This window comes from Aquila chrysaetos, chromosome 1 (assembly GCF_900496995.4).
Source record: "Aquila chrysaetos chrysaetos chromosome 1, bAquChr1.4, whole genome shotgun sequence".
In the NCBI taxonomy this organism is placed as follows: domain Eukaryota; kingdom Metazoa; phylum Chordata; class Aves; order Accipitriformes; family Accipitridae; genus Aquila; species Aquila chrysaetos.
In genome coordinates, this window is record NC_044004.1 from 11705996 (window position 1) to 11728661 (window position 22666).

The 22666-nt window shown below is 38.5% G+C and overlaps 1 protein-coding gene across 7 annotated transcripts in view; it reads left to right on the forward strand.

Moving 5' to 3' along the window:
- Positions 1 to 22666, forward strand: part of ACOX3 (acyl-CoA oxidase 3, pristanoyl) — a 38223-nt gene that overhangs the window by 125 nt on the left and 15432 nt on the right. For 2 of the 7 annotated variants that reach the window (XR_005932072.1, XM_030025434.2), the window contains exons 1-9: positions 10 to 405; positions 3455 to 3633; positions 5776 to 6009; positions 7062 to 7133; positions 8622 to 8711; positions 10736 to 10879; positions 12316 to 12404; positions 21942 to 22038; positions 22459 to 22641. Coding sequence is in view for 6 of the 7 variants with exons in the window: in XM_030025434.2 (XP_029881294.1) it covers positions 3466 to 3633; positions 5776 to 6009; positions 7062 to 7133; positions 8622 to 8711; positions 10736 to 10879; positions 12316 to 12404; positions 21942 to 22038; positions 22459 to 22641 (1077 nt within the window). In the remaining variant the exon portion in view is untranslated. Of the gene's footprint in view, positions 1 to 9; positions 430 to 1427; positions 1854 to 3454; positions 3634 to 5775; positions 6010 to 7061; positions 7134 to 8621; positions 8712 to 10735; positions 10880 to 12315; positions 12405 to 21941; positions 22039 to 22458; positions 22642 to 22666 lie in introns of those variants that run through there. The other 5 variants (XM_030025009.2, XM_030025096.2, XM_030024914.2 and 2 more) reach the window with 5 other exon arrangements.

The window sequence follows — 22666 nt, forward strand, 5'->3', positions numbered from 1 at the left end:
CGCGTCCCTTCGGCCCGGGCCGGGTCTCGGAAGCCCCAAGCGAGGCGGCCGCGGGCTGCCGCCTCACGGCGCAACGACCGCGGCCGGGGCGGGCGGGGAGCGGCTCCTGTCAGCCCTCCCCGGGGAGCCGCACCTGCCGCCGTGTGGGGCGCGGCGAGAAACTGCTGCGGTGCCGTCCTGCAGCTGAAGAATACGGGGTACCGACCGCTCCCAGAAGCAAACGTAGGCTGGAGGATTTTTACCGAATTTATAGCTTCTGTTTGAGGAAGGTCTGTATCGTTGTGACAGCGGCTACGGTACCGCAGCGTGGAGACGCCTTCCTTCCTGAGGGCGGACTCGAAACTGGGAACGCTGACAGACCTGACAGGCACCCAGCGGCCCGCCTCTTCAAGGAAACAAATCTCGGTACATTTTTCGTAGTAAAACCCAGTACATTACGTAGTCTTTTTTTTTTTTCCCCCGCCGAGCAGAAATGAGGCCCCGCCCTGAATTTAGACAGTTCAAATAGAGGTTGTGCAATGAAACCTCGAAGGACTCTCTTAAAGAAGCGGTTTACTTCCCTGCCTTTAAGCTCCCCAGTGTTGTCCTTCTCTGGGCAACTGCCATCACCAGTTTTTTATTTTATTTTAATTTCTAGCGTCTCTGCATTTGCGTGTAATGGTATTTCTGACAGAATAAGGGTACAATATCGTTATTATTGATGGTTACCAAGTGTCTGAGCTGTGTTATTGTTATGCAAGATAATTGATGATAATACACTGCAAACCGAAATATTCTCTTGTGATTTGCTTGCCGTTGTTGTCCAGTCATGAATTTGAATTGCTAGCAGGAGCACTTCCCACGTAAAAAGGTTTTCAACTCAGCATTTCTCAGTGAAATTGCAGCAGTTCTCAGCAAGTTGAAAGTAACATGCATTATTTTTTATTGCCACATACACACACAGATTTCAAAATGTCAGCGCAAGGCTGAAATTAACACGGAGGTTATTCTTCAGGGCAGTCCTTTATTACTTCCCTATTGTTACTGTCTTGCTTTCCTAATTAGCTTTGCAACTGTTTGCTTGGAACCAAACTGTATTAAAACATTGTGCGAAGACCAAGAGAGAAATTGTAATTTTTTTGAAGTACAGGATCCTTTTTTATGAACGCTTAACTTTTCTCATTTGAGCAATCTCATTGATTTGCAATGTAAATAGATGCAACAACTGCAATATTTTGATGTAAATTTTTCTGTTCTGAGCAAGAAGCCTTGAACCTCTGCCTGATTCACCTGTTTTCCAGTTAGAAGAGTAATGTCTGTTTATTTGGCTTCAGGTTGAAATGCTCTTTCTCGATGCCTTTTTTCCCCCCCTTTTCTTTCCACACCTGTTGCTCAATACTGGAACGGCACCTTCCTGGAACCAATTTGGAAGTCACATGCAGAAATACTATCCTGCAGTCCTCTTCTACTATGTCTGTACTGTCCAGAACTAGAAAATGACCTCCATAAGAGGATTAGGTTGAAAGAAAAGAAATGTAGCAAGGACATATATCAAGATGGTGAGGAAGAAAATGTGATGGAAAAAGTAGAATACCAAACTAGTAGTTTCTGTACTTTTATCATGTTCATAGTCCATACTGAGCCCTTGGCCAACCCTGGGCCTGGATGTTCTCCCACTACCTTTGAGAATTGCTTCTTCCAGCCAGTCCCCTTGTTAATGTGGCCAGCTTCTGTTCCCCTGCCTGATCATTTTTGCATCTTGCAACCATAACACAGATCTCTGCCATCTGCATGAAGTGACAGAAATTGCTGCATGTGATACAAGCAGGTAGCAGCAGAGGGGACTCCGACATCTGCTTCTGGAAGCAGCAGAGGCATAAGCCTTCACTCTTTGGGCCACATCATAACACAAAGCGACATTCCCCTTCCCTCCAAAACCAGTGCGGTTGTACCTACGGATAATGAAATCCTGCTGGTTCTGTAAAGTTTTGCAGTGCGCTTGCATGACCCATATATATACACCACAAAATGCCAGCAGACTACATGGGGCCTTACTGCTTTTGATCACGTACGCAAGAGTCTGAGGCCAACTCGGCACAAAAAAAATAAGTGTATTCGGAAAAAAATGTTTAGTGGCAAGACAGACTAAGAATGTTATAAGCCACCAAATAACAGAAATGCAAATTTAAACTTAGGGAAGAATGCAGTGTGGTTGCGAAGTTCATACTTTGTATTATTTAAAATTTATTCTTGAGTATGGCAATATGACACTTATGTGCATACCTGTGCGCTTAAAATTTTTCAAAACTGCATCTTCCGTGTAGAAGAAATGCCCTGTAGTTTTATGTTTTTTGTAGAAGTCACTACTGTGATAGTTTTATTTTACTTCATTTATGCAGGTTTAATCTGTACCTTTTACAGACCCATTGCAGACAGGGCCTCCTGCTTGTCCCATTTGCCTGTTCTATTCAAGTCAATGTTAGTGACAGACAGCATGTTGATATTGCTCTGGTTTAACAATTCTAAATGTTCACCATATCAAAGCAATGGAATAGTATACAGGGCTGGAGGTGTTTATGTTTCCCCTGTGTAAAGCCACCTCTTTGTTTCTGAGCCACACTCCTAAAGGCCTGGGCAGATACACCCTGGTAGCATAGTGCTCACATAGGCAAGTAGATCTGTGGGAGCTAGCCCAGGTCTGGACAAGATTAAATCAGGCAAAGGAGATGCAAATATGCAGAATTTTACAGAAGTTTGTTTCTTGCAATTGCAGTACATGAAATAAAGGTTTTATTACCCACTTACTCTTTCATATATTCAACCAGTGGAAGATAAGAGCAGAGTTCCTATTGTTTCCCTGATGTCTTCTGGCTTGTGTTTATGCATGAACAGTGGCTCATCACTTCAATTATATAAAAACAGACCTTAACATATAACCGACATGTCATTTAGTTAAAAGTTGTTGGAATGTTAACTAGTAATGTGGAGATAAAATAGGCATCTCCTGCATTTGGACAAGGCTTTGTATGCATGTTTGGGTGCTTTCATATTTTACTATTTTGTATTTAAGTTATAAGCGAGTTAACAATTATTCACAATATGTTATTTAAGACATGTTATTTTTTTGCCTGGATCTTTTATCTCATCGATGCCCTTTTCTTATTATGGAATATTAACCAATGGTGTCCCTCTTTCATATTTTGCTTATTTCAAAAGGTTTAGCTCATATTTTAATAACAAAGACCATGTTATTCATTTACATTTGATCAAAGGCATTTTTCTTCTTATCTTGTACCAAGCGAATTGAATTAGAAAAATGGAAGGGCAAGGTTTTAATTGGCTCTGCGCTGCTGTACTCATACATTCTAACAAGTCTATGGATTTAATTAACAACCCTTTTGATTTCTTTTTATTATTAAAAATGAGACATCTGCAGTGCTTCAGTTTGTGATATATCTTTCCTTGTTTGATGCAGTTTAGCTAACAATGGCACCTACACTGAATCTGAAAGAACCCACTGGCAACCAAAGTTCATGGGAAACTTTGCTACCAGATTTCCCTAAAGGACCACTTTGCAAATATCGTAAAAAAGCTTCCTTTAACTGGAAGGAGATGGCAGTGTTACTAGATGGTGAAGATATCATCCAGCTTAAGGTAATCTTTGCAAGAATTGTAAGCATGTGTTAATTTTGGAGATATCAGTAGAAGCAAGTATGTGATTTTCAAAGGGACGGCATTTAATAATAATCTGTAGATATGCAGCGTGAAGAAATTGGTTTTGCACATCCAATTTTCAGAGCAGAACTGAACTTTTAAGCAATCTACTTTGCTGTCTCATAAGGCTCATGTTATTACTGAACATCAGTACAGAGACCAGCAGGTGCTATATTACAGCATTCATTTCAAACAGAAAGAACTGTATTCTACCATATTTCTTTACTGTACTGTTTACATTAAATCATATATCCCATGGTTTTACAGTGCACTTAAGCTGAGCTAAGTTCATGCCACTGTCAAACATAGTATATCTGTCTTCCTTTCACTGACATAATTTCCTGCAATCTTCTGTGCTTGCATTAATGCTTCTGTGGCATTGCAGTTGGACAGATTAGCATGCCTACCTTGCTGAAAGCTAACCCTACCAAAAAAAAAAAAGAGGTTAATTGCAGCACAAGAGATGGTGTGGGTATGCATGACTTGGAGATGTAGGAGGAGACAGAACTGACTTTTTTGAAGGTGGTGTAGATTTACACAGATTTAAGCTAATCTTGAACATTCACCAGAATTATTAAAATCTTAGAAGGTAGATCAGAGAAATCAGAAATGCCTTGTTCTGCATCTGACTGATACGCTTAAGAGCGTAGAAAAACCAGAAGTGCCCTGTGTCTGAGGGAGTTTCAAAGCTGTGTGAGCAGGTCGTATTGTTCATACTGAGAAAGGTGTATTGGGTCTGTCTGAGACGGAGTTAATTTTCCCCATAGCAGCCCTCATAGTGTTGTGGTCTGTATTGGTAGCTAGAAAGATGTTGGTAACACACCAGTGTTTTGGCTACTGCTGAGCAGTGCTTGCACAGCAGCGTACCCCCTGTCTTACCAGTAGGCTGGAGGTGGGCAAGATCTTGGGAGGTGACATAGCCAGGACAGCTAACCCAAACTGACCAAAGGGATATTCCATACCATATGACATCTGCTCAGCAGTAAAGGCTAAGTAAAAAGAGAAGGAAGGGGGGGCATTTGTTATTTATGTTTGTCTTCTGGAGCAACTGATACCTGTACAGAAGCTCTGATTCCTGGGAAGTGGCCAGACATCGCCTGCTGATGGGAAGTAGAGAATAGAATCTTTTGTTTTCCTTTGCTTTTGCACGAGACCTTTGCTTTTGCTTTATTAAACCGTCCTTATCTCGACCCATGAGCCTTTCATTACATTTTCTCTCCCCTGTCCAGCTGAGGAGGGGAGTGATAGAGCAGCTTTGGTGGGCACCTGGCATCCAGCCAGGGTCAACCTCCATAAGAGGGAATTACCCTACCTTTCAAAGAAAAGCACAGGAATGCTGGTTTTCTTCCTACTTATTGTGTCATTCTCTTCAGAGAGGAGGAAAGGACTGTAAAAACCTTTTATAAAGATTTTGCCTAAGGCACTGCACTTTTTTTTCTAAATTACATGAAAAACAATTAAGAAGATGTGGATATCTTGAAGACACAGAGATCTGAAGTAAAAAAATGCCATAGTATATCATCTAACGAATTAAATAAAAAGATCCAAATTAAAACATTAAAAGATGCACATCCCCATATTGAATGGCTGCATATGATGGTTCCATTAAATGGAGTACGTTTTTGCTTTCATCTGGGAACAGAGCAGTTGTGGTAGCTTAATGTCCTTACCATTATGGCATATTTCTAACTGAATGTAACCCCTGGAGTTTCACCTTTATTCTCAGACTGAGGGCCATTGCCCTTTAGATCCTGCCGGCAGCTTCGTATAGTGAAATTATGAAGCTGCTGTAAAAAGCAAGTAAGTTTTACCATACTGTTGTCTTACATTCAGAGTGAATCAGTCGCACACTTATTGCTTCATGCCAAAGGAGCTTTCATAAAATTTAGCTGCATGAACTGTGTATATAATGACAGACCATTTAAATATATTTTTTTAATTCTCTGGAGTTTTGGCTTTATAAATTTACATCTTCCTATCAAATGATGTAATTTGAGGCTTAGTATTATCCTAGAAGAACTATAACTTTTTTCATTAATGCTCCTAGATCAACATTCTCATGTCAGTTTTTTCACCCTAAAGAACAGAATCTTCTCTGCTCTGGAAAGTGATCCTCTCTTTGCACGTTGTCCTGGAGAAGATTTGTGCCGTGAGAAATATCAGGAGCTGACATTCCTGCGCTGTAAAAGGCTCTTTGAGTATGATTTTCTTACTCAGCAAGAGATCATAGAGAACCCATTAAAGATATTTAATATGGTCATCTGTATAGGAATGTACGATTGGTCTCCATGTCTCCAGTATTTCTTACATTGCGGTGTAAGTACAGTTCAAAAGGTATAGTGGTGTATATTTGAATGTAAGTGTCTCATCATAGTGTAATTCCATTGCTTTCTGCCTATTTTATTAAAGCTATATCTTTTCCCAGTCCTTTGTTTTCAAAAATGAAGTTAATTTTAACTATTTAGAAGAATCAGATTGCTATGGGATGAAGTTACTAGATCTTTGTCATTAAGACCTGTCTCCACTGGAATCCCACCTGGAAAGTAAAGGTGGAGCAGTATAGACAGAGCTACAGAAAGATATTTTGATGCCTACAGTTCCACCTTCTTTTGTCCCCTCCTTTGCTTCATCTCTAGGGCAGTAGCAGCCAAAGAACTTGGTTGTTGGGTCCTATTTGGTGGCTATGTCTTTGCTGTAGATACAGGTATCAGAAACTCTCTTGCCTCACCCTCAGTGTGTTGATTCAGGGCAGAATCCAGAAGGAATAGAAACCAGTGTAAAGTTTCTCACTGACATCAGTGGCTGGGATTCTGTTCATCAGTTGCTTCCTAGATGAGTCTCTCAGAAAGAATGCTTGACATAGCTGGGCAAATAATATTGGTTGAATTAATTCATTATTACTATTCACATGGCAGCGGAGGGTCTGGGAGTTCTAATTTTGTTATGTGAATATCCATCTAGAAAAACTGAAGGTAGCTTTAAAAACAGTGTTCTTGTCTGATCTTGAAGCAGCTATCTTCAGTTCCTAATCCCTTTGCAATAAACCAAACTAGAATCGTCTTAAAGTTTTACTTTACTCAAGGGGCTATCGGTAAGGACAAGTGGAAAGTGAGCTTATTAAGCATTTTTAAGAGTTTGCAATGAAGGCTTGAATAGGTTAGAGCTGTGAAAATTTCAGTCCTCTGTAAAGAGGCCTTGACAAGATTAAATCCTTACTTACCTCCTCCAGCTATAGTCTTAAATAGTTGTTTACTGTGCAGCCTGCTTTCCCTGGTCTCTTTAATGGAAATCACTATTACAAATTATTATGTACGTGCAACTCCCATCATGGGGTCACTGATTTCATTCATAATTCTCTGTTTTTACAGGTATTTGCAGGTACAATTTTGAGTGCTTCTGAGAGGTTTGCAGACTTCGTGAAACAGGTTTATAGCATGGAGGTGATTTTTTTTTCTTATAACTTGTGAGAACAGTGCACTGTCAGAACCATGGCACTACCTGCATGCTTGTGTTATTTCTGATCTCTTTACATGCCTAGGTACTTCTAAATAGTGAAAGAAAAGACCAACGAGCAGATGCAAGCACTGAGCCCTGACTATCCTCACTGCTAGCCATTATGGCACTGTCTGGATCTGTCTTACACTGTCCAAGTTAACATGCAGACAAAGTTAGTGGACTTCTCCCAAAAGGCAATATAGATGACACTACACCAGTTTTGTCTCTGTCCACAGTTTTTTGAGAGTATATCCTAGCAAGTTTTGCGTGCTCAGACACTCCTACTTCCCACACCTACATCATACACTGTGTAACACATATCCTTGCCATGATGGTATAAATATTCCATTTCTGATGCTATAAAATGGAAAATAATAATGTCGTAATGCCACAGAAACACCACAGGGAGCCCAGTGAACTCCAGGACCAAGTGCCCTGCAGAATAAGTGTAGCCTATCTGATACAGAAAGAGCCAATCCTATACAGTTTCTCCTGTCTATGCCATTTGGTCATGTGGGCAACATTCACTGTCTGGCCTGACCTTCTGATTTTGCAAGATATATGTGCTGACCGCACCCAAACTGAGCTTCATGCTTCTTTTGTTATTCTTTATCACTTCTTATCTTTTTTTTTTTTTTTTTGCCAATCATTCACCTTCCTTGCTTATGTAATTTTCTGAAATTCTGTGTTATGTGTATGGTCATAGACAGCAATATACTGCTACATAGTTCTGATTTGATACCCCATGTTAAAGATCAGGATGAATTCTTTCAGTGACTCTCAGTCTACACAAAAGCCTCAGGATATGTATTTGTCAGAATAATTTTGCCTGAGGCTTCAGGTTTTTTTGTTTTGGTTTGGTTTGGTTTTTTTATTCTCATTTGCTTTTCAAAGGTTTGCTACTGAAGAGTATGTACTACAGGCCAAACCTGTCTAGAGTAAAGGATTCCAGTATGCACATTTCAGTGTGGCTTCAACTAGGCAGCGTTCCCAAATGCTGCTGAGAACCAAGAGTATGCATACATTGATCTGGTATAAATTCATCCCCTTCAATAATGTAGGCTATTCGCAATTTTGAAAATAAACAGCCTTATTCTGTTTTTCTCCTAACTTTGGGAGTTCCCAGAACTGCTTGTAATGCAAGCAGAGTGGACAGTTTTCACCACGCAACAGTTCTTTCAACCTAGACAGCTGAAAACTTTGTCAGTGGATGTAATAATCTGTACCTGCCTGAGTCAGCCATCAGCAAAGGAAAAAGGTACCTGTTAACCCTACTGTAGGCATGATGTCGTAGCCTTAAGGTTACATTTGATTGGTTTCTTGCAATTGCAGGTTACTTTCCAATAGCTGTATTTGCAATCATTTGAAAATCTTACCATTTTAATTGCTGTAATAAAGTAGTCTTGAACTGTGCCTTGTATCTCCTTATTTAGATTTTTGGATGTTTTGCTCTGACAGAACTCAGCCATGGAACTAATACCAAAGGCATACGGACTACTGCCACATTTGATCATAACACTCAGGTTAGTCCTTAATGCACAGGAATGATGTTTGACACTGTTAGATGCTGTTATTTGCTAACAGGACAGAATGATTCAAGGATTTCTTTGATTAACAAGAAAGAATCAAGTTCAACTCCAAATGTAAAAAAAAAAAAAGTCAAATACATTGGAGGGAAGAGTGTTTTGGGGAAGCCCTTGTTCAAGAAAACCAAAAGAAACAAGCATATCATACTTCAGGTGCTGTGGGTACCTCAGTTCAGAGACAGCTCTCTCTCCCCTTCATTTATTTCTAAGAGAAAAATAAATGGATTCCTGCAAAGAATACAGTTAAGGGTGGATGTGGGGATTTCAACAGATAAGCATGTTCCCACACAACTTTCCAGTGTTTTGAAAACAAGTCTTCTACATTAATATTTTTGACTACTGTAAAGCAGTGCATTTAATACCTGGAATACTCGAAAAAAAGAGGAAAGTGATTCCATTCCAGCAGAATAAAATACAAGAAAGTGAAATGGTTGTCTATCATGTATCAATATTTACAATAAATCCAGAAATTTCTGTTTTCTTGAACCAATAGTTAATTTAGCTTCTGGTTGTGATATAAAATAAGGATAGCCTTCACCTTTGTTGTGTCTCTTAAGGAATAGTTGGACATGCAGATTAAATTGTCTTTTGTTTTTAAATATGAAGGCTTTATATATGACAATTAGGATTATTTCCTGAGGATCAGAAAAAGAAATATGAAAAAGAGGTAACAAGACTATTGAAGAGACCGAAAGAACAAAGCAATAAACTGCTCTTTCCATTAGGATACTGCTTACTATTCATAATTTGTTTTCTGAAATCAACACTGCTGCAGAAATAAATTCATTGTCCTAACATTTTTTTCAGTAAATGAATAAAACTCATTGTAGTTTTACATTAAGGGAGAAGAAAATAGAAGTTAAGAGAGGAGGCTGATAGAACTTTCTCTCTTTGTCATGTACATGCTTGGTTTATGCCAAGTTGAATTTAAAATGAGTTATTTCATGTCCCAAGAAGGTATGCTCATCATCTCCCCCAAAGAATGTGGCATTTTATTGCACTGTAATGTACAGAACTGGGTGCTATTACTGTCAACAATGTCACTCATATCTCTACATCATGAAGTGGCTTCAAAAGAATGAGAAATGAGAATATTAGATTTGAAACATAAGATTTTATATTCTTTAGTAGGACAACATCCCAGTCTGCATTTTTTTCATATACAAGCAATTTAGTGATCATTTATGCAATATGTACAATCGGATCCCTTTCCAGAAAAAAAAAACAAACCCACAACTTCGTGAGTTTGGCAGCCTGAAAAGTTCCATTTAAATAAATTGAGTTTTATGCTGGTGATGAGTGCACTGCAGTAAAAGTGACTGAAATGACTAAATCTGTTAACATCATGGAGCTCTGAGTTCAGATTTCTTTTACATCCAGAAAGCACACTATTTGGAATCTAAAAATCTGAATGCTGAAGCTATGTCTAAATTTCAGGATACATGTATTCTTCAGAATTCCCACTACTCATGGTCCCCCACTTGTCCAAACTCGGAAGTGCACTGCCTTTCACACTGTCAGCCAGGCTTCCTTTCCACACAAAACTGTGTAAGAAGGAGGTGGTCCCTGCATAGAATTCAGCCCTCACAGCTGAAACAGCCCTCGCAGTCCCTCATGTGGACTCACAGCTCAGCTTAACCTAAGATCTAGGAAATGCTTCTGAGTCCATCACGTTGCTTTACTTTTTTTAACTGCTTAAATGAGCAATTAAAAGGCTGAATTTCAGGCTTAACAGTAAAGTAATGAACTTTTTCAGCTCTTAAATTTTTCCTAGCTACATGTATTCTCTCCAAAGTTGAACACAATAAGAGAGATCTCAGCTGTTGGAGTGGAGTATAGAATGAAACCCTGGCAGTTAATGTTTTCAAAACATTACCATGGTCATGAAAAAAAAAACCAAAATAGCCGTGTGTTCATTTTTATGATTTATATAATTTGCTCCTTTCTTTTCCTGAATACAGGAATTTATCATCAATACTCCTGACTTTGAAGCTGCAAAGTTCTGGGTTGGTAATATGGGGAAACATGCCACTCATGCAGTTGTGTACGCCCAGCTCTATACTCCTGACGGACAGTGCCAAGGATTACATTCCTTTATTGTACAGGTAGAGTGGAAATACCGCTTATCTTTTTTTTCTTTTTGGGGAGGGTGGGTTCAAATTAAAGACTTACTGTTATGCTGTTGTGTATATCTGACCAGCAGATTCTTTAATTAATGCTTTCCACATTTATTGCAATTGTAACAAGTGTACTGTTTTTAAATGTTCATGGATTTTGTGATGGTTGTACAGCTAGTTTTATACTGTCAGTTTTCTGCAAAAAATTCTGAAAAATACCAAAGAGCTGAAAAGCCTCCAGATTATCACACTACCTATATAGTTAGAACTAACCTATGCTATATGAAGTCCTGAAAGTTTTGGTTGAGGTTTAAGATGATTTATGTCTGCCAATGCTGCAGGCCAATCTGCATGAAATCTTCAAGCTTCTACCACAGAGATCAGTTTAAGATTAAAAGCATCAGAAAATATGGCAATGCAGTAGAGAAGTTATACATAGTAAAATGAACTAGCTGCAGACTGAACAGAATTTATTACAAAATTGGGGAATATCTCAAAGCCGATTGTTACATAAAAATTCCATTGATTCCTACTATGTCTGTGTACACCTGAAGAAGGTTTCAATGCTAGTCATCATTGTTAATGCATATTTAACACAGTGATGTAATTAGTGTCATATTGCCAAAGTAATTTTCATTAAGGGATCTATGTCCTGAAGGAGAGGATACGAAGGTACAAGTTAGATCCAGGATTATGTTGTTGAAAAAAACCAAGAGCTTTCTTTAGCATTGTCCTGGTTTCAGCTGGGATAGGGTTAATTTTCTTTCTAGTAGCTGGTATAGTGTTATGTTTTGGATTCAGTATGAGAAGAAAGTTGATAACACACTGATGTTTTCAGTGGTTGCTAAGTAGTGTTTAGACTAAGCCAAGGATTTTTCAGCTTCTCATGCCCAGGCAACAAGAAGGCTGGAGGGGCCCAAGAGGTTGGGAGGGAACACAACCAGGACAGCTGACCCAAACTGGCCAAAGGGGTATTCCATACTGTGTGATGTCATACCCAGTTTATAAACTGGGGGGAGTTGGCCTGGGGGGGATCGCTAACCAGGCATCAGTCAGCAAGTAGTGAGCAATTGCATTGTGCATCACTTGTTTTGTATATTCCAATCCTTTCATTATTATTGTCATTTTATTATTGTTATTATCATTATTAGTTTCTTCCTTTCTGTTCTATTAAACTGTTCTTATCTCAGCCCCTGAGTTTTACCTTTTTCCTTCAGATTCTCTTCCCCCATCCAACTGGGGGGGGGGGGGGGGGAGGGAGTGAGCGGCTGTGTGGTGCTTAGTTGCTGGCTGGGGTTAAACCACAACAAGCATTATTAACAGAATACAGAATATTTTGGGAATGTTTTCACTGTTTGAAAAGTTCAATCAATAACTTTCATTGTTCCACAACTGAAATAATGTTTCGTTCCACTTCTGTGCAGATTCGAGATACAAAAACTCTCCTGCCAGTGCCAGGTGTGATGGTAGGTGACATAGGAAAGAAACTTGGGCAGAATGGGTTGGATAATGGGTAAGTCAATCCATTTAAAGGAGGAAACATTCTATATTATATCACACTGTAGTGGTGCAAATATCCTTCTGTGTCAGTTCTGTCTTTCCTTCTGAGGTATTCGCTAGTAGTTTTAAGTTGTTGGTATTTCTAAAAAAACAACAGATTGGAAAATCTTGAATTTCAGTATTTTCTATCTGAACAACTGTAGTCTTTCTGCTTCTCTCACTTTTTAGAATATGAAGTGCCACTAATACTCTGTGAGTATCCCCAAGCTTTCCTGCAGTCATAGGCTCTGCAACAATAATAATGAAAAAAACCCCAACATCCATTAAATTCTGAGTAAAGAACTTAATCAGCCTCTCCACCCATCTGGGTGTAAGCCCTTAATTATTTTGTCTGTCAATTTCCAGCCCACGAGGTTCATTGTTAGTAAAGATGTAAGATTAATGAGACCCAGCAGAGAAACTAGGTATTTATCTTATTTAAACCATGGGATTTCTGGACTAATCCTGTTCACTGCAGGACAAAAGGAGAAGGTTAGTTATTTTTTCTGTATTCTCTGTGTACAGTTGAAATAAAAAAGAACCTGGGCTCCATTGCTGAGTTATGGACTTCAGTGGCCTTACTGTGTCTCCACTTTACTAACCAAAGTCATCTGATTTCAAGGAGAGACAGTGGGGAAATTGAGGTAGATTTCTGTGTTAAAACAGCCATTATGTAAAAATAATTATTTAAACCTCTGTGTTAGTTACATTAGTTACATTATTATATCTGTGTAAAGACAGAGACCTAAAACAGTAAAGGGGGAGTGTGGTGGGGTGACTTCTTTATGCCTCAAATTTACCTCTTCCTGTTGATTCAGTTTGTTACAGTCATATGTGTTGTCCTTCATAACATGCCATTGTAGTAAACAAAGTAGCATCCTAAGGTATCCTGCTTTGAAATGTAGGGGCTTTGACTGGCTTTCCAGAAGGTCATAGGTCTTCTGTAGTTTGTTTTCTGTACCAGCCTTCTCCTGATATCCCAAATAATCTCTGGTGGCAAAAACAGCACTGGCGTTTATGTAGCTCATTCTCATTGATTCTCTGTTGCCTGAAGACACAGATGAAATAAATTAAAAAAAAAAATATAGAAAATTAAGTTTTACAGAGGAAAAATGTGAGAAAAGGCCTGGAAAAGAAGGGGGTTGGGGTTTTGGTATTTTTGCCTGCATCTGCATTATGGACTAATAGCCACCAGATGGCACAGCAACATGGGCCTGAGTAATCTAAATGTAATTCAGCTTCATATTCCTGTAAAAACGTTCAAATTCTGCTGTTCGTTCTTAATTTGCAGCACAGTTTCATGTGCAACATGAAGAAGGAGAAGAGTGTGCTTGTCACATAACATAAAAATGCATGTAATTTTAAAATCTATTTAACCGTTGATCCGTGGGGAAAAAAATAGAGCATTTCTTAAAATATCAGTAATAACTGAATAATCTGAAATGATAATTCACATAATACACTGTAAATAAGAGATACCGATGACTTCCTATCTTAATGCCAGATGGAGTCCCTTATCTTAATTACATCACATGTCATTTAAAGCAATCATAGGGCATTCTAATCTTTCTGTTTATTTTGTATATGCTGCTTTAAAAAAAATATTATTATTTTCTGCTAACAGCAGTGCCTGAGGAGTCCCAGTCAAGTACCTAGATCTCTTAAGTATCGATTAAGACAGTCCGTTTAAGACAGCAACTGCAGATTGAGATAGAGGGATGAGGGAGCCCAAGGTTACCAATAGATACCCTTAATTCAGCTGAAAACTCTAGGAGCCTGTGTTCCTGATCTACCTCAGCTATTTTCTTTGGAGAGGTCTGAGGCTAGATGCCAACATGGTTCAAAAGAACTAGAGAACTAGTTTTCATTTTGCAACCTTCCTGCTCACACTGAGCTGTCAAAAATGTCAGGACTTGTACACATTGCTTCTCAGAGGTGCACAAAGGCCTGGATGGGGACTGGAGAGGTAGTAGCTTCATAGCTCTGCATTTGTTTGCAGGGATGAAAAGCTGTGCCACTCTAGAAAATGCAATGCTGGTTGCATGATCTGCAAAATGCCAAGATTCACAGGGAGACATTTCACTGGACACTGCCTTGTCAAGGTGTTCTCCTAAGCGGTTTAGTAATCTTATATCCTAGCTTATCCCAGAGAAAGCACAGCTTGCAGTATAGAAGCCTGTTGTATGTAGTGACGAGAAAATATTCCATTGTGCTATGACTACAAGTGTTAGTTTCTGCTGCATGCTTTGCAAGTTTTTTGAATGTATGTGTGAAGTCTGGTTCAACTACCATATACATTTACTAAATCGGGTATATTTCCATGTAGTTACACTCAGGGTAAATAGTCAGAGTGAAGATCGGAGTGTGACATCTCTGGCAGAGATACCAGATTTTGTTCCTCTACTTCAAGAAGTTTATGTTACTAATTTGCAATATGGGTACAGAGAGTTAAGCTCCTGAACACTTTTGAGGGACATGGGAAAGAAATTCCAGACCTTCCTTGGAAAATGCCATTGATTTATGCTATGTAAGAGAACAGAGTAGGTGATTGTAGTTGTCCCTTCTGGCTTTGGAAAACAATAAATCTCTTGGGTCATTTGGCTGAAGGCTGGTTTCCTGCTAATGCAGAGTGTAATGTTTTCAGTAACAGAAAGAATTTCAGAAGTAATGTGGGAATTTTTGCAGTGTAAATCCAATTGACTAGCCTGCTCCTTCTGTCTTTCCAAATAATTCTCATAGCTTCATAATTGGAATGTCCAAAAATCACATGGGTTTTGCAAGTCTTTGTAACTTCACCTACCCTGACAAAAAGAGACAAAATCACTTTAAAGTATTTTCAAATATTTTTCTTTCATTGCCATTTACAACAGTTTGTGTAATCAATAGATAAATGGTTAAAAATAGAACTCCTATTTTTCTTATGGAGAGTTTAGACTGGTTTTGTGTTTTGTTACCAAAAAATAAATCAGACTGCCACCAGGGGATGCAAGTGCTTCAGTCCTTATTTTTATAATATAAAAATGTCCACCTGTTGCTAGTGCTCTGGCAGTCTTTGAAATATGCTGTTCACTGAGGTCCCAAAATGGAAGTAGCTGAGGAAAAAAACGATGACTGAAAAAACTCTGGGTATTTGGGATCCAGGGGCTTTTCAATAAAATTCATGGCAGGCATAAGAGGAGGGACATAAAGCGAGAGCTTGGGTAAGTGCTGATGTGCATTTCTGTTTCTTCCCTTTGTTGGTTTTTTTTTTTTTCCTACCCTGGCCAATGTAACATTACCAAAATTACCCATTACTGCAGTGCACGTCAGTAAATGATTGCCACTGAATCAGTGATGAACCAATTTCATGTCGAGTTGTAACTAGCAGCAAATTGCTGCTTTCCCCACTCAGAAATAGAAGTGATGCCCAAATGAATCTGCAAGAGTTTGAAAATCAGTTATAATTGTGTTTCTGAAGTGGTGCTTAACACGCCTGTCTTTGTAAACATGTTCTGAGCTCATTCAGCTGTATCCACTGATAACGTGTATACAGTTTGTTTAGCAGACAAAACCTATGATAAGGAAAGAACTAGTGAAATGAAGCTATCAAAGATACAGCAAACCACTGCCAGACAGAAAGCTATTTATTTTAACTGAATTCTTTGCAGGGGGGAAAAGGGTCTTTCTGGGGGAAGAATTGTTAACTGTATCTAATTATAACGATGGACTTTGGAAAACTGAAGTTTTTTATTAGCTGTTTAACAACCTTTCATGTACAATTAAAATGTGATCAATCTCTCCACACATACAACATGCTAAGACATTCAGCATGTTCTCTAGCAATCACTGAGGCCAGATTCAGTTTTCTGGATACTGAAAACAAAACAAAACACCCAAGAGGAAATGGGTAAAGGGGATTTACTGGGCAGAAAAGCAATAAATGGTATAAAATAATCCCTCCTGGAAAGAGACTGCAGGTTCTGAAAGCTTCAGTACAATTCCTTGTGTATTGGTGAAAATGGCATCCATCACACAACATGCAAGCCTTTACAGATGACTTTTAAATGTCATATTTTTTTTTCTTGGTTACTATTTGAGTATCAGTGCCAATAATACATTAAGATTCTGCTACTGCTAGTTTAAGGGCAGACAAATGAAAGTCTAGTCCTTCAAAGTGTTTTTGTCTCCTAGTTTATCCTCTTAACTCTTACTTAGATTTCGCAATGGTTGCAGTTATTTCACTAGGAAGATAGGAGCTGTAATACATGGTTGAAACCTAAATAGTCTTTGGAGCTTCATCTTACAATCTGAAGCAGTAGTTTGGTGAAGATAATTTCCATACTCAGCTTCTTTCGTTGTTTGCTTCTCCTCCCACACTGTCTTTTTCTTTGTACTGGGACAAACATTTATGGAGATGTGTAGGGGACTCAGCTAGGGAACTGGAACTGCCTGAAAACTAATCCAACAAAAAAATTTGGCTGTCTTCAACCAGATCATTTGTCAGGTCTGGTTCACTGCAAGGCCACAGAAGAGACTGTTCCGGTACAGGGAAAGGGGTAGTACAGGGATGTGAATAAGAAAGCCAAGTGTAGAAATCAGTCCTGCTTCTCAACTAAACAAGCTTATGCTTGTTTAATGTTTTTATTGTCTTGCAGCCTCTGACCAGAGTCACAAACAATTGCAATAGTAATGAAGCAGCTGTAAAATAAAAATAAATGTTAAAAATGCCTGTAAATGTACTTACATTATCTGAATACAGTACCATCAATACTTCAAGCCTTGTGAACAGTGCCACTTTCACAGTTAAACCAAATATTTTGCAAGACACATCTTGCATATTTGCAATTTAAGTCAAAACAGTGATTTTTGCAGTGGAATCATTGGTATTTCCCTGTTTTGCCTTCTCCACTTAGTTTCTACAGTCAAGGTTAGACACTACATGGGTATATACAGTGCTGTGCACCTTGCTAAGATGTAGTCACATTGCTGAAGCGTGCTGTCTTACCCCCTCATTTTTGTCACTCACATGTATGTCAAAACTGTAGCCATAGCCAGTTCACACTGACAGGGACTTGATGGTGCTAACGGGGAAAGGTAGATTCGGATCTGGTCACACATTTGTTTTATCACCCACAGAAATATAGCCTCGCATGCATCTGCAGTGAACTTCAAACAACCTTTATTCTTCCTTAGCAGAGTTCTGTAAGCTCTCAAGAGTTGCAGGAGTCTGCACATCCAGAACTCCTTGCAAGACTGGCACATAGACTATAAGAACTTTAGGGTGAGTGGGTCTTTGTGTGTCCATGAAGTCCATTAAGATAGGATTAGGAGGCCTATAAAATGTTATGTTATTTTATCATTGCTATTGAGCATTAATGTTACAGAGCTGCATTCTTAGATTAGAGCCTTGATTGTAGAAACTAGAGCTAAAATATTGCCTTGCAGTTTTCCCCAGCTTCTCTGTAACTCAACTCTATCCTCAACTCTAACCTTTCTGTGAGTTTCAGTCTGGAATATGTGGCTGTTTTCTTTCCTTCTGCAAGTTTTTCACAAAACCTCTGAAGTGTTATTCTTCCCAAGGTTTACTGTATCCCATAAACAACCGTGAGATCACTTGACTCACAGCCTTCCAATACCATTCACCTGCTTTCTGTTTCTGGCTGGAAGAATGGAAGGAACTGTCACTGCACCATCTCTAACATAGGCAATAACAAAAGCTGGCAGGAAAGGCATTTTAGTGAGTCTGAAATTCACCAAAGCATGTTTGAGCTATTTGTACTATAGGTAACAGCTTATTAATTTAGTACTGGCAAAAGGAGCTCATAGCTTTTCCAGCTGCTCCTTTTTTATCAGCATTACTGCACACCAGATGAATTACCATTGCATGATTTAAAGTCAGTAAGATTAACTTTGCTTGAATTGTTCCCTAAACTACTGGCCAAAGAACCCAAACAAGAATGCTACTATTGCAATAAAGCTTCACTCTGCTTAGCTAATCTAGGTAGAAATCTATGTGATACAGTTTTTTTTTACCTGTGGGCTACATAATGCAAAATTGCACATAGCTATAGATACATATTTAAAGTGACAGCTATCTGTCTGTCTTGCTCAGAGGTCTTAATCTCAGTCACAGTATTTGCTATGCAGAAGAGGCCCTAGTAGGGTGGCTTTCAAACCTATGGTCTTGTCATCACCATGTGAAATTTAGCCATTTTCCAAACTTGCTGGTACATGATATCCCCATGACTCTGTATACAGTTCCATTATTCTAAGATATTTTTTCAATTCTTTAAGATTTTTCCCCTAAATGTGTTGACAGATGTGGTCCGTGTCTATTCACTATGCTTTCTAGGCTAGTAACCATTAGAAATGCGATCATTGACTTCATTAAATCTTACTATTTATTTTTAATATGTTCCAATCTCAAGTTCAAATTGGCCAGTCTAACATTTTCAAATAGCAAAGTTCTTGGAGAAGGAGCGTAACAGCAGTTGGCAATGATCTTACAAGGTCGCCTAACTCCTAGGTCCTGTAAGGTTCTGCTTTTATTTTCAACACTGGTGCTTATAGGCAATATATCTTATTTCTTTACACATGGGAATTTTCTGTGTGATTTTTTAATTGCTAGTTCTGTCTCTCTGTTTTACTTCTTAAAGTTTTTGCCACCTTATAGGTGTCTATTTTGATAGGAGCTTACAGAAAAAGAAGGAAATCATGTACTGTAATGGACAATATCAAGGAAAAAATCTAAACTTTCAAAAACTGTTATTTGAACTTTTCATTTTAAGAAAATAGGTTATATAATGATTGGAAATACAGCATTCTGGTTCACTAGCTGTGAAAAGAGTTATAAGAAGGGTATATATGTGGGTTTTAATCAAAATAATTCTAAGTAATCTCTTATGTGGTACAGAATTAGCTACATTATATTTATGTTGGACAGATTATAATAAAACTTTCTATATGAGTTTTTGCTCTTTCCAACAAAAGAATTCCTCTAGATTTAACTATTTGGGATTGTATCACAATAGGTGAAGGTGGGTAAAACTGTTTAGATCATTCTGGAAGCCGTTTTGCTTGGCACACATCTGTCACATGTTCAATATTAGTAGGCTTGAATTTCCTAAAAGTAGGTTATTAGTATATAGATTTATATATTAGTAGATTTGAATTTGCTTTTTATGAACTCTAGACTTTCAAGCATCTATCAATATAAATAATTTTCTACAACTGCACAGCTTTGCTGAATGAATTGAACTAATCACTACAGTGTAAAACACAAAAGGACAATTTGCCATCTTGTTCGTTGTCCTTACTACCACGAATCTTGCTGTTCATCACACACAAGACTAAACATGCCTCAAATATGTATTTGCAAAGAGAAGACCCAAGAGCTGGAGCGCTTTGAAATTTCTTCCTAATCTGTGCCCCGAAGATTGTGTCATCTCTCTGTTACATCAGCTCTTCCTTTAGTCTGGTTTATGATTCCAGTTTTTATCACCCATTCAATAGCTTTTAAAAATAATATTTCATTGCTTTCTTCCGTGCATCTTTTCCTACTTGGGAGGGATCCTTTATAAATACCCATGAAGCTCCCTTTACCTTCATCACTCAGATTCCTCCTTAAAATTCTCATTTGCTCTAACAGCTTCTAAAAAAATGCCAATGCTTAGCTGCTAGTGTGCTGTGACTGGCAGGTATCATATCAAGAAAGTATTCTTCAGTAGTTAGTGTCTGCCTCACCATTTGTTTGAACACATTTGTAGCTTCTTGCCTTATGCTTGGATTGTAAGCTCCTAGGAGGAAGCAACTTGTTGTTCTATGGATGTACCATAACTAAGAAAAGAGAGTGCTGAACCAGGGACCTAAACCTTGCCACACACACTCCCCTGTAATTAAAGTAATGAGCAATAATAATTAAACAGCTCGAGTTCTGTCTAACATGCATGCTATTGCTTAAAAATATTGGAGTTGCTATACAGTTTTAGTTGTGATGGATTTTATTTGGGATATAGGGAGCAGAGAATGTGAATTTAACCAAAAGATCTTTTTCAAATGAAATTTTTTATTTTCAGTGATGCGAAAAAAATACTAACGAAGATGGAAATCAGATTTTTGGAAATTCTGAATTTGCTTCTCTTGCAAAGTAGCATTGTCTCACTGAAACTGGCACTTAATAAAGCACTTTTTAGCATCGTTAAAGCCAGTAAGCAGCTGGTTCTTGGTCAGGATAGCATGCTGTTCTCTGTGGCTAAGTCCGAAAATACTGTGTATCTCTAAGGCTGAATAAATTCAGTATGCAGATATGTTTCCCTGGAAACAACTCGTAATTTTAAAGCACATGCAGCAATGCAGCCCTTATGTAATTTATTAATGTGAAAGACCTGGCTCTCATGAGCCTTATTAAATAGATCAGCCAGTATTGGCAGGAAGAAGGAATTTGCTTTGATTACAAATACAGCTTTTCAAGTGCTATTAGATACTGAGATATTCGTGAGTGGAGCTGATATTACTGCTATTTTGCCAAGTTGTATTGCCCATTTGGGTGAAACAGTTCATACACTTTCTTCCTGAAGAATATGAATACTCAGGACATTCTGCCTATTCTAACAACTTCTTTCTTTATTGCTGCTAGGGCACCACAATTCAGGTTGTGGTTATCTTGCTCTTCCTTTTTAAGATGCCACATTCCAGGGAACAGAAATCCTAGTCTGAGTTTAAACAAAGAAAATTTCTCCATTCAGTTCCTTCTCAGGGCACTATTTCAGCTATGTCCTCATTTGTATTGCAATAACATGAATGATCCTCACAGATCTATATTTTAGACTCATAAAAATATACGGTGTCTCTATTCCAAAGCAGTCTCCAGACTGGACTGAACAACACCTCAGTAAAGCACATGGTTCAGCAGAATTGTTTGTGGCAGGGAATTACTAGGCATCAGAATGGCCCAGTCAGGTTCTAAGCAGGAGATGGAAGTTGTTCATCTTCCCAAGCTTTTCAATAGCTGAGATATCAACCTAAGTAACTTAACTAAATTCATGCAGACTGAGAATTCAGTTCAGGTTTCTGGGTTGTTGGTGAAAGTGTCTGTCAAACTGCCTCTGTAAAAGGTCTCTAACAAATAAGTTTACCTGTCCCTCCTCTCAAACAGAATACATTGCTAATCCTTCTATTAGTTGTTTACCTCTCTACTTATGAAGCTGCTGAAATGGTCCCTTAGAGTCAATGAGGTGTTTGTTTTGGTTTTGTAAGCATCATCTTTTTTAAAAAAAAAAACCAAACTCAAGAGTTATAACAAATAATTTCTCATCTTGAATTTCCTCTACTGCTCTGAATCTGAAAGCCTTTGTTCTCCCAGGCATACTCTCCTAAAATTACCTACCTGGCTTGATGGGCACTGTTTTCAGTTCACTGATATGCCCGAGATCATTGTGCAATCGTGTCTTTGTTGTGACCTTTCTTCTGTAACGTAGACACATCAGAGTGTGTCAGGGTAGATTTTACATTGCTTGTGTGTTTGTTTAAACAGATTTGCCACATTCCACAATGTCAGGATACCTAAAGAAAACATACTGAATATAGCTGGAGATGTCACAGCTGAGGGGAAGTACTCAAGTTCAATCAAGGTATGAATCAAGGTTTTGTTTCATTAATACAGTTCATTAAATATACAAAGGTATAAGCAGGTTAAGAGATAGAGCATGTGCCTCTCATGTTGGGAAGTACTAGATACCTGGACTTAAATAAGGCTGTTGACGATTTCACATGAGATAGTCAGAATGCTGTTTTTTTAATTGCCTTTCAGAGATGTCTCAACTCACCTTACTGATTTTACTGACTTCCTGCTCTTTGTGCTACCCCACTGATCCCGAAGTAGTTTACAGAAACTGCTTTGAGTCTTGCCTGAACTCCTTATCTGAATGTGTCGAGAAACAAAATTGGCCAATCCTCTGAGCTTCTGATCATCCTACCAGGGTGGTATCTTTATAGGGGATGTAAAGGAAATGTTAGCCTCACTATTCAGTCTGTGCCTTTTATTCATTCAGGATGTTAAAGAGCGTTTTAGTGCAGCTCTGGGATCCTTGTCCACTGGTAGAATTCTGATCACGGCACTTTCCACGACCAATTTAAAGCTTGCCTTATCAATAGCCATTCGCTTCTCAGCAGCTCGCCGTCAGTTTGGACCAACTGATGATGAAGAAATACCTGTTCTTGAGTACCAAACACAGGTAAATACTTTGGAATTCACATCTA